A 12,002-nucleotide genomic window follows, 5' to 3' on the forward strand; every position below is an offset into this window, starting at 1 on the left:
CAGTAATAAGAATCAAAGTAGATCAAAATAAATTGGTGCAAATTGAAAATTCTGTATCTGTAAATATTCAACTCACTTTGTAAATTCGTCCTTTGGTAACAAAAAGTTCAATGAGGGTGGGTGTATGGTATATGGCAGCATCAATTTCATCAAGCGCTTTTTGTGTCTGTCCTAGGAAGTCAAAGTGTTGAGCAAGGTAATAATAATTCCATAAAAGAGCCGACGCTGGCTCACGGGGCTTATCTTTGTCCTCGTCACTAAAATGGCCATGTGCTTTTAGTGCTTCTTTGTATTGTAGAACTAATGACTGTATGGTGTCAACTTTGCTCTGATCAGTGTACAAAGAACGTACATCGTTAAACAATGGCGGCACCCCTTTATGAAGTCCTAGAACAAATGTCATTTGTTGAATTTTCACTATCTCTATAACAGTAAGATCTGTAGTACAATTTTCAAATGAAAAATAAGTAGAATGTGTTACCTTTTCTTAAGTAACGATCAACCAATTCTTTGAATTTTTCACCAGAAGCATAATTCAGTTGCAACCGCCGAGGAGCTAATGCTCTAGGATAGACACCTTCATAGTGCTCAAGCATCTTCAATGTTTCTTCAGGCTTCGTATGTCTTTGAGCCTCTGCCAATCTCATGTAATACGATGTATTTTCAGGATTGATGTGTAAAAGATCCTGATATACTTGTTCTGCTTCTGCATATTGTCCTAATTCGAGTCTTAGTTTACCTAAGAATAAATGCCCATGTAAAAAGATGTAGACCTTTCAAAACTATGCACAGCTAAAGTTATCAAGAAATTGAAATCTTTCCATATTTCTAATCTATGGCTTCTCAACATTTTCAAAATATGAGTGAAAAAAATGTTAAAAGCTAAATTTGCATCATAAGCAGCGGAAGACTTTTTCATTAAGGTTAGTTTTTGAAACAGAACTCCACTGTACTTTTTACTTTACGCTAAGCTATTCTAAAATGTATAAGAGTACGTAATACAATGTAAATAGAACATGAATTGATGACTGATATTGGTGAATTAGCAACATAATATCATAAAAAAATTCAATTTCTTAATTCATTTGCTCATTTGCTTCATATGTAAGACAAAAAATTAAAGAAAATAAATACCATATGTTTCTTTGACAGTAATCTTGTCGCAAATTTGCTCGACGTGTTTGTCAAGATGTTTTAAAGCTTGTTCACTGTCCCCTGATTCTTGAATGACCAGATTTTGATAAAGTAACAATTCACTGTGTTCGTAATCGTAGCAAATCTAGGCATATTTAATGTTTAATGTGCGAACCTTCTACTAAAGAAACTTATTTAGCAGTACATCTGCATCAACAATGTTATTCTTCAGACTCACGATGCGGAAACAAATGCAGCTACTAAACAGTTGACAAGAGAGGGAATTATGTAACTTGGTTATGTTTACTCACCATTGGAGAGTTCCTAAAAGTATCCAAGATTTTTAAGGCCATTTCATAATCTTTCAAGAGATGGTAGGATATGGCAAATCCAATCCAAGATGCTCTCTGTGTTGGTCGTAGCATAAACAATTGATATCTTGTGTCCTGAAAAATGGTTAGACAGAAGTAGTAACACTGCACAGAACTGCATCTCATTAGAAGTAGAATTACACTTGGAAAGTTGAGAGCAACCAACCTTGTAACCCTCCAAATCACGCATTTGAATTTGCAGTAGTGACAGATCCCTGAGAATCTGAATATTATCCTTATCCCACTTGAGAGCATTACGGTAACATTTGATGGCTTCATCGTACTTTTTGTCAGATCTCTGCAGAAGCCCGTAGACGTGCCAGCACACATGGGACTGCAGATCATTTCTGAGTCCACGTCGAACATAATCATAAGCTTCTTCCTTGCGGCCCAAGCAGTTCAGCGTGAGACCTTTCATCGCTAAGGTCTCTCCATGTTCGCAGAACTTTGGATTTGAGAGAATTTGCTTGGCAAACTTCAAGCCATTTTTGTATTGTTTGTGCTCGTAACACCTCTGCAAAATTGCAAGCCATTAGAAAGAGTTTATGTGCAGCACTTGTGATGGCTGGGATGGGGTAGAGTTGTTTTTCTGTCAATAGCGGGCAATGTTTACATTTTAAGGTTAAAGCGAAAACGGATCGGCTGGGGAAAATCGCAAGGCTAACGGAATCGGGAAATCCAGAGGCCAGACGACATCGGGGAGAATTGCCATTTAGGTTTTTCAATTTTTCAGGCCAAAGAGTGCTTCATCATTAGAGTCAGTCTCGGAGCGATTCTACGCCGGGGGGACCGAGAGTGGGGCTCCAAAACAAAAAATTCGCCGAGCGCTTACTCACCAAGATTCGCTTAAACAAGGCATTTTCTTTGGGTGGCAGAGGATTGCTGGAGGGCATTTTTGTATAAATACAAAAATAGAGGTGCTTTTCCACCCGGTAAACTCAATTTTCACCACACAAAACCTCGTGGCCACAAACGAAGAAGTCGATCTTAGATCACGTGATCACTCTCGCGGACGATAATGCTGTTCCGCCGGAAGTGTCTAGCGCCACGCGCATCGAAAGCGCGCGATTATTCAGTTTTGATTTTGCTTTTTATGTCTCTATACTAAGCTACTTACCCTTTTTTTTTTAATAAGGTAAAGTAGTAATGTATATTTTAATTTGTATAGTTTATTAACAATGCACGCAATAATTGATGTATAAAAACGTGAGTCCGACTTTAACCCATTATTCAAGAAGTATATTTACTGTTTGGATAATATTAATAATATATCAAAATACATCATTAAAAAATTAGTGTTGTTAACTTACGTATATTTTTGATTCGTTATTGTAATAAAACTTTTAATTATTTAATTTATAACAAATAAGTAGTTAAATATTATTTAACGAATACAAACATTTTTTAAACAAAGTTATCCTTAAAAATTCTGCAGTACGTCTATGTTTTTTGATATTTTTGAATGAAACTAAGCAAGCGATTAAAAAATGTTAAAAATATAAACAAAAAAAAGTCAAGGTAATTGAAGTTTGTCACAAGTGCACATCGACCTATCGAATGAAGTGGCTCGCTTGCTCGCATCATGCACGCAAGTCGTCTGATGAAACCTGAAATCAAAAATGTCGCAGCGCAGTCTGTTGCGGGTTGCCGGCCGTATTCGGTTTCGCAGTGGCACCGGTGGTACGCAGGCAGTGCAGTCGCAGCGATGTTATGTTTTTTAAGTATTTTTTAGGTTAAATTTAAGGTTATATTTTATTCAAATATCAACCTGATGACAATGAAAACAAATTGTTGCGTGTGTTTATGTTGATTTTTTACTGTTGTATAAATTTTTGTAAAATCTACCAATCATGTCATTGATATTGGAGAAACTCTGCAAAAGCATTCTGCTTGAACACTTCGGACCAATTGTTGAACAAACTGCTAGTGATTTGTTTCAACATGGGCCAAGAACTTTAGGGCAAATGAGAAGCACCATAAAACTCCCAATATCAAAGGTAAGCAGGTTATTTTTTCAAGTTATTAAACATCTGTGCATTCATAAATCTGTATTTCTAACTTAAAAATATTGCAGATAAAGGAATCTTTATGCGTTCTCATTAAGTTTGGAATTGTTTTTTACGAACAAACTGAACGAGGCTTAATTTATAATTTAGACACAGACAAGATTATTACAATCTTGAGGTATCCAAGGTAAGATATTTTTCTCATTGTCTTGCAAAAGGTTTTGCTACAGAGTTTCAAATTGTATAATTTTATTTGCAGGTACATGTATTTTGTTGAAAACTGTTGTGGCAATGAAGCAGAGATGATGCTGGAAGAAGTTCTGAAAAATGGCTACGATACTGCATCTCAAATAATTGTCAAAACTTATAAAAAATTAGAACAATTTCCACGTGAGCTTCGATTAGTATAAATCGATTTATCTTCAATGATAAGTATCGGAGAGATAAGAACAATAATTGTTATAATTTCAGCTGAAAGGCGGTCATCAGTTCCTGTTTTAAAAGATAAATTTGAACTACTTGTCAAAAATCAGTTCTTAATGCGTAGTCTATGTTCCGATATCTTGAGCGATGTTCCTACAGATAAACCAGACTTTAGTATGCCATCGCTCAACATTAAGGCTCTTACACGCCTCACTCAGGGTAATGAAACAGAGCCAGCAGGAGACAGTAATATATACTGGAAAGTCAATATCGACAGGTTTACGCAAGACTTAAGGTATTTTTTTAAATGATATTTTCAAACATATGATATAATTCTGTACAAAACACTAACTCTATCTTTTGTCTTTTGGTAGAGATCAAATTTTAGTCAAATCAATAATGAATAGAATAGATGACAGTGCTGGAGAATTAATGAGACAACTCTTGTATCTCATGTATTTGCGAACAGCATCGTGGGCTGATACATCGATTCCTATACCAGTTACTGAAATAAAGGATGCAATGAAAAAAAATTTTCCATCTATACTGCCACATCTTGACCAGTATCTGCGAATCATAGGTAATTATTTTCCATGTTAATTAAACTCAAAGGAGCATCCACTTTTTTTCCTGTAATTATTATATACTAAATATTTTTGATTTTTAGAAGAAGACTCGAGCCAGTTTATACAAAGAGTCGGAGATTCTGGAGGAGGACAGTACAGTGTGAATATGAAAGAAGCTTTTCATCAATTAGCATGGGCAGTTTTAGAAAATGTAGTTATGGAAAGATTTGGATCCAAGGCTGCTAGAATTTTCAGGTAAATTGATTAGGGAAAAATATTAAAACAAAAGCTTTTATATGATAATAGCTGTTTCTATGCTATGATAATTTTATAATTTATCAGGTTAATACGGAGTCACAAGTATATCGAACAAGAAAAAATTAATCAAATAGCCATGATACCTGCAAAGGAAGCCAAAATTTTGACTTTCAAACTGTTGGAGGAAAACTTTTTACAAATACATGAACTGAAAAAAGCTGGAGTATCCACTGCGCCAACAAAAATATTTTTCTTATTTCACATCGATCTCAACCAGGTTGTGAGAATGACGATCGAACATTGCTATCATGCTCTTTATAATGTTATCCAAAGAAGAGAACACGAAATGACCAGTAATAAAAGAATAATCGACAAAGAATTGAGAATAAAAACGCTGACTGCTAATTTAAAAGAGCACGGCGCGACTGAAGAGCAATTAGCCGAAGTATGTTTATATTTGTTTGTTTTGCTAAAAATAAAACAGTATAATCTGTAATCAAAATTTCTTTTTTCGTAGATTGCGGAAATGATGACTCCATCGGAAAGGTTGCAGATTGAGCGAGTCCACGAAGTTATTAAGAAACTAGGAACTAATGAATTTTGCATCGACGATACTCTATTTGTATTGCAAATGTATATACGTTACCACAGGTGATTTTCTATAGAATCACACGATGTTATAGTTTATTTTATGGAGATACCATCCGTAAGCCTCTTTTTACAAATAAATTGATTTATTTTACAAAGAAGAATAAAAACACAATTGATTTATATAGATATTTATTTATATGTAATAATGAATACGCTTGTAAAATACAAACAACAAAGAGTACCTAACTTTTAAATTATTATATAATAAATATAATGATATATCTATGTTTATAATAGTGCTGTTCTCTATGCGATATAGTACATTTTGTCGATGTCACTATCCTCGGGGAAAAGTCACATCCAGGATCATAAAGTGTTCTCTTTTCTATTTTTTTAGTACATGAATTTGAGGGAAAGTTAGATTAAATGGTTTCGAAACTGCGCTTCGCTCGCGTACATATGTCTCGTCAATCCATGCAGCATATTGTTTCACATCATTTTCGTATTCGTAAACTCTTCAAAATTACAATTGCAAAATCAATAGAATCTTTTTTCTTCACAGCCAACTTTCGCGCGCGTGTACTGTCTCGATTTGATATATGCACGTGTTGATTGCGACAACTTACTCGGCATATATAAATGTCATTTCGAACCGTGCGTGTATGTATGTGCAAGTGACGTGCGAATGTCACGGGTGTATACTCTGAGATGAGGAATTTAAAAGTGGACGAGTGATTCCTAGCGGTGGCTTTTCCGTTGCATATACTTATTACATAGTCCGTTTGTCTGTATTTTATGCAGTTCACCTTAACACTTCCCGTTCACGAGTTAAAAGAACAAAGACCCACTTAACATGCAACATTCCACCGTTTTTTTTTTTTTATAATAAAACTAAAAGTATAATCTCAAACACGCGTTGAGCTTGTGAAGCCAAGACAGCAGCACCATTTCATCGAGAAAACCTCTCGTATCGCGATTGGTTTATCTTCGTTTCGTTTAAATTTTGTATGTTTCTTTCTCCCTCGCTCGGTACACAACGCAAGACTAACTTAACTACTAAAATAAAAAAATATAACGCGGGACGAGTGTTAAGGTGCCCATAAGAATGTCAATGATTTTGCCGCTCCAAAAGTTATACGTTATACTCTACAGCTCTTCGTGCGCCATTCATTCGTAGTTTTGCACAACTATTTACACGTTTTTCATTTATTTTTTAATTCTCTTCCTTCATACGCACATGTCCCTAGGAGTAACTTGTTTATTACTTAGAAACTAGGTTTGAATTTTTCGGTAAAGCGTTATACTTTATCATACTTTTTTTTTATTTTTTTTTCTTCTTTATATTCATTAACAACAACGTACATGTAAATGAAGTAGTGAAATGCTTGGAATATTTGAGAAAACTGCGTGTTAGTTCGCCTTTGTATATGTGTATTTTCGTATTCATTTCTCTTTTTTATTCTTTAAATAATGCATTAGGCGTATCGTTACGGAGATATTAATAGCGTGAACTTTACAATGTTTTTTTGTTTACTATATAGTATTCTCTTTTATACTGCTTTGAGTTCAAAAACAAAGTAGCCGTTCTCTGTCGATTTTTAACTTTCAAGAGCTGACTGACTACGGCGAGAGCAGAATTATAAATTTTCTTCATCCGCTTCTTCGAAGCGTTTACAAAAACAATAAAACAACGGACGTGCCATGAAAAAAGTGAACAAGCGGCTTCAAAACTTGTTTTTGAATCGAGTATGGATGAGCGCATACGTTTCGCTACATCGTTGGCACATTGAGAGTGATTTTATGCCTATTAGTATCTCTTTCCCTTGTTAAAAGTTTGCAGATCGACGACGTCGTCAATGTTTAAAAAAAAAATAAGAGTTACGTATATGGCACATCGGGAAAAATTACAGAAGAAAACTGATAAAAAAATGCGGAATTGGCAGGCCCTTCGCTCCTTGATTACTTCCTTTCACCTTCTTACATTAGCGCCAAAGTTGACGCCAAAAATATGTGTATGCAAAAGTTCGAGTTTCTACGCAAATTTACTGCTAGAAATGAGCCTTCGTAATCGCGTATAGGATACAAACAAAAAATAAAGAAAAGCTATACAGAAAACATTTTTAATTTGTAAAAACCAATATACAGAGCTGTACTTCTACATACAATTATTTTTGTCGTCATAAATAAAAATACAGTAAAATTCTCGTTAACAATTATTATTTTAATAATACCCTTGCGACAGGACTGATCTTTGGAAGTTACGACTGGCGATAGATAATCTGGCCAAAAGTGTTAAATTTTGAAAGCTGTGTGTTATATATATAGTTTTATTATTATATATGTCGTCTATTAGCTTTAAGTAAACCAAAACTATTAGGCGTCGGATAATGTTTACAAATTGATTGGAGTGAATGTCAGAATGTCAGTTTAAAGCCGCAATTGAGTTTAAGTAATATATTTAAAGCTATTGATTGATCTATAAAAAAAAGTCAACAAATTTTTCATAAAAAAGTCATTACGAACTATAAAATATTTAAAAACATCCTCATCCGAGTAATGCATCAATTTTTATTAACGCTAAAGAAGTACTTATTGAAGAAATTTTTTTTTCGTGTAATTAACTAAATTAAATGTGTACAGAGATTCAATAGAAAAATTTCTAGAGTTTCAATTCAAACTCGCAAATGCTGAATGCATTTCAGAGACCGGTTTCATAACAAACATAATTTCTGCAATTAAAAGACTAAAATATAAAACTTAAAAATTACATCCAGTACATAAATCGAACGACACCCAATAGTTTTATTTGATTATAAAAAAAAAAAACAAAACAGAAAAAAACGCAAAGGCGATCGAGCGTCGGAAATTCGAGCGGCAATTATTCGAATGCGTCGTTCAGAACAAAACTGGCACGTACAACCGTTTTCTATCGCTAGGGACAATGAAAAGTTAATTTCTAAACGCTTAAAAATGATAATAAAATGGTATCGATAATGACGATAATCGGCATAATAATGATAATAATAAAATAATAATTTCATAATAATATAATAATAAAGAATAGCAATAATTATTTATGAGAGCCAATAATAATGACGATATAAGCAATAAGATTTGTTGTCGTACAATGAGTAACGGTATTTCATATAATATATTTATATATATTTATATAGTCTATAAGGTTTGCTTCTCGAATAATTTTACACATACAGCTACGTATAGGTACATCACAAGTAATATAGTTACACTGTACAATAATTATATCGTAGTAATATAGACGCACTTGCCACGTCGGCGCCGTCATTTTTTTTCTTCACCTCTCGCATCAGCATTAATAATGTCGAGTCGTGCCGGGCCTCGGTCGCGGCCCATTGTACAAATCCATTATATACATAAAATAAATTATTATCAACATTTAAGCTATCCCGCCTGCCACCCAGCGCTAGTGGCGTTATTTGCTTTGTTTTACTAATCCTCTCAATTCATTTTCTTACGATTTTTCGACTTTTCACTCGTCGTCGGTATAAGCAACACCTCGCACTACGCACGGACTACACCGTGGCAGGCTTTCTCTCTTTTATCAACTGTTTTTCTCATCGAAGATACTGGCTCTCTTTGTAAAAATTATATTAGGTACCTTCTTTATCCTAAAATTGCACAGATTGCACATAAGTTAAGGGAGATGCGAAGTGATAAATCGAGCGAGTGAAGGTTCGAGAGCGAGAAAAATGAAGGCTGAGAGCTTTTTATTCTACTTTCCATCTCCATTTCAAATGTACTTCGCATACGCTGCTTGTTGCAAACAACGAAAAAACAATAAAAAGCCAATTGAAAATCGATGCTTTGAAAGTGAAATACTTGCCTTTTCGACTAGTCCCAATAACGCAAGAAAAAACGCTATTTGGCACATAAGTATTTATGATAAAAATATCACATAAAACCCCTAAACATTTTCTTGCGTTCAAACATCACGCCGTTATTAACAGAGACAATTTTTAAAACTACTATATGTTCTAAATGTAAAAAGTAAAACTTTAAATAATTAAACAAGTAACACCGACTCAACAGATCAACCGTACGAATACGCAACAATATTTTTCGTCTCATTCCTTTCATTTTTCTCTCGTCCTCGATTCTTTGCTCAATTCGCGCATTTTTAATGTCCAAGGGCTTAATAAATTACTATCGAAAATTTGTTTATCTAAGTACTAAAGCGCATTTTAATACGCATGGAATCGTCGTGGTTGCTCTTTGTTCAGAATCCCCTTGTTTTTCCCTTCTTCCGCACTCTTTCGAACCTCGGATTACTAGTAATCTAACGTGTAAAAGTCGAAACACCACCGACGTCGTTTCACTTGCTTCGGGTCATCATTTATATCTCTCTATCGCCGAAAGTATCTACACAATAACTAACTTTTTTTTCGTACAATTATTTTTAGCTAGATATGATGAAATGAATCGCGTGTAGAAAAAGAATGCGGGACCGCGTTCTAATTCGCGTTTCCGAAAGTGAAACCAGGCAGGGTGCGCTTTGATTACATAGACAAACTGTTCAGGTGCTGTGTAGTGGCGATGCGAATTTGCATACGTGTACATGTATATATATGTTTACGATATATTACGTATATAATGTATGCGACGCTTCGAAACGATACGCGGCCAGCACCTTCATACCATTTTCAAGTCGACTGACTTTTTCTGGCCTCGTGCCGCTCTTTTAGACACACTAAATAGGTATTAGGAACAAGATTTGCCTTCTCGACGGAGAAAGTTTTGTGCAATTGTTCGAAACATATGGAAAATGTTATTATTAGTATTATTATTATTACTTTTTGTTTATTTTCTTTTGCTCACGCGAAAAGTCTGAGAATTTTCTTTTTGCATTTTCAAAAATTTCCACTGGGATTTCCTTTGGAGAACGCGCCACTCATCGAGGGTCCGAATCCCGCTCTCGAGGCGAAGATCCGTTAAGTTCTTAGAGCGCAGTCGCACATATTCTTTTCGTTTCCCACGAGGAGGTGATCCTCAAGTTCCGAAGCGTAGGCCCCTTGCTTTTCCGTTTCCTACAGCCCATGTTCATCCTTTCCTTTGCTACGTACGTACAATATGTGTGTAACGGCGAAAAAACCTCTTATCACATTTACGTTTCTTCTTGGTTGCACTTTTGATTATCATTTAAAGGTCGACCCGTTTCCCGCACTCGGGCCGCCTCTCGTGAAGTTTCTCACGCACGCTAACTCTACGTATTATTTTCGCTATACGCAATCGTAGAAATACGAGTCGCTCCCTTGCATTGATGCCCTTCACTTGTTTCGTCGGCTTCCGACTCCCGAGATGCCCTTGTTTGATTTTTCTCCCTAAACGACTTTATTCATCGCAACGAATCTCCCCGACGATCGTGCGACTTTTCGAAAATCAACACTTTCGGCCACGTAGAGTTCTGACGTTCCACCACCGTTTACGCAAAAACTGGCTGTCTCTTTTGGAAAAGTCTGTATATCGTTATAATCGTCTTTTCTTCTCTGGGAATCTCGACTCTTGCGCGTCTACGGCTGGGCGTATCTCGCAGCCCGCTCGATGGCACTGTCAGAGATATATAATGCGGCTTCTCCGTCTACGTAATATAACATCACAACCAAAGAGAAAGAACTGTCGGGCGCGCCGGCTTGAGACGGCGCACTGCAGAAACAACAGACTAACAGAGACACAGAGTAAAAGAGAAGGCTCTGAAGGAGCAGAGAAGAAAGCTTGTCTGCTTGAGCTGGCGGGTAGAGGAAAACCGCTCGTCCGGTCTTCTTTACCAGTAGAGATCGTGGCCTCCGAGACGGGTTGCTCCGGGTTGCCAGATATTCGCTGGCTGACCCGGAGCTACGGTTCAATCCTCGTCGGCGTGGTGCCGGGGACTGGCGTAGCCACCCATGGAGCCCGAGTTATCCGGCGAGAAGTTCATCACGTCCGTGGGACTGAGGCTGTCCTGGGGATAGTAGAAGGAGGGGTGATCGGAGCTCGTTCCCGCGGCGCCGTTGAGCAGAGTGGCTGGTGGCGAGACGGACGGTCGAGCCGATGGACCTGCGCCGCTCGGGTGCTGCTGCGGCTGCTGCCCCCCGCTGAGATCCGACTGGACCGGCGAGAGGAAGCCCATTTCGGGGCCACCGTCCCTGCACCAGAGCTGCCTCATCTCGTTGCGACGCTGGCGCATCAGCGACTTGTACTCGGAGATGCGCATCTTCTTGCCGTCGACGATGCAGGTGCGCTTCGGACGAGGCCTGTACCTGTAGTCCGGGTGCTTCTCCATGTGCAGCTTCGACAGCCGCGACTGTTCCTCGTAGTACGGCTGCTTCTCCGAGTTCGACATGTCCTTCCACCGAGCACCTGTCAACACGGACACACGATTAGCGCAAACTTTCACGATTGATCGTCCCTTCGCGCGCAGCAAAGGCGGACGAGAACGAAGCGAAGCTTACCGAGTATTTTGGATATGTTCGAGTTGTGCATGTCCGGGCAGGCCTTGAGGATTTTCCTACGCTCGTCCTTGGCCCAGACCATGAAGGCATTCATCGGCCGCTTGATATGTGGTTTGTTCTCGCCCTCTCTCTTCTGCTGTCTCACCATTTTCGCTGGAAAGGCAAGGGCCGATTAGAATATTCGACGCG

At 37.4% G+C, this 12,002-nt stretch overlaps 3 protein-coding genes across 5 annotated transcripts in view; 1 reads left to right on the forward strand and 2 right to left on the reverse strand.

Annotated features, from left to right (window-relative positions):
• The window catches only part of LOC100119426 (N-alpha-acetyltransferase 15, NatA auxiliary subunit), a 75,937-nt gene extending 73,438 nt beyond the window's left edge, over positions 1 to 2,499 (reverse strand). The window contains exons 1-6 of the mRNA XM_031925777.2: positions 2,342 to 2,499; positions 1,672 to 2,019; positions 1,446 to 1,580; positions 1,135 to 1,279; positions 482 to 739; positions 77 to 387 (exon numbers count right to left, since the gene is read on the reverse strand). Coding sequence (XP_031781637.1) covers positions 77 to 387; positions 482 to 739; positions 1,135 to 1,279; positions 1,446 to 1,580; positions 1,672 to 2,019; positions 2,342 to 2,398 — 1,254 coding nt within the window. The 5' untranslated portion in view covers positions 2,399 to 2,499. The remainder of the gene's footprint in view (positions 1 to 76; positions 388 to 481; positions 740 to 1,134; positions 1,280 to 1,445; positions 1,581 to 1,671; positions 2,020 to 2,341) is intronic.
• A 601-nt stretch (positions 2,500 to 3,100) lies between these two features.
• LOC100119388 (DNA-directed RNA polymerase III subunit RPC3) lies at positions 3,101 to 5,585 on the forward strand. Its single transcript, XM_001603123.6, has 8 exons — positions 3,101 to 3,502; positions 3,580 to 3,698; positions 3,771 to 3,901; positions 3,983 to 4,229; positions 4,309 to 4,514; positions 4,602 to 4,755; positions 4,843 to 5,203; positions 5,276 to 5,585. The coding sequence occupies exons 1-8, from the start codon at positions 3,356 to 3,358 to the stop codon at positions 5,411 to 5,413; spliced, it is 1,503 nt and encodes a 500-aa protein (XP_001603173.2). The 5' UTR covers positions 3,101 to 3,355; the 3' UTR covers positions 5,414 to 5,585.
• Positions 5,522 to 12,002, reverse strand: part of LOC100119354 (transcription factor SOX-5) — a 126,170-nt gene continuing 119,689 nt past the window's right edge. For 2 of the 3 annotated variants that reach the window (XM_016988782.3, XM_031925776.2), the window contains 2 exons: positions 11,814 to 11,966; positions 10,185 to 11,721 (listed from right to left, as the gene is read on the reverse strand). In XM_016988782.3, the coding sequence (XP_016844271.1) occupies positions 11,225 to 11,721; positions 11,814 to 11,966 (650 nt within the window). In that variant the 3' untranslated portion in view covers positions 10,185 to 11,224. Of the gene's footprint in view, positions 11,722 to 11,813; positions 11,967 to 12,002 lie in introns of all 3 variants that reach the window. The other variant, XM_001603093.6, reaches the window with a different exon arrangement.

Source organism: Nasonia vitripennis (genome assembly GCF_009193385.2).
Source record: "Nasonia vitripennis strain AsymCx chromosome 3 unlocalized genomic scaffold, Nvit_psr_1.1 chr3_random0004, whole genome shotgun sequence".
Classification (NCBI taxonomy): Eukaryota; Metazoa; Arthropoda; class Insecta; order Hymenoptera; family Pteromalidae; genus Nasonia; species Nasonia vitripennis.

Excerpts from the sequence above, each read along its gene's own strand:
- LOC100119388 (XM_001603123.6), top strand. The coding sequence starts at position 3,356 with ATGTCATTGATATTGGAGAAACTCTGCAAAAGCATTCTGCTTGAACAC. Across the intron at positions 3,503-3,579 it reads TAAAACTCCCAATATCAAAG|ATAAAGGAATCTTTATGCGT; the intron begins GTAAGCAGGTTA and ends AAAATATTGCAG. Across the intron at positions 4,230-4,308 it reads AGGTTTACGCAAGACTTAAG|AGATCAAATTTTAGTCAAAT; the intron begins GTATTTTTTTAA and ends GTCTTTTGGTAG.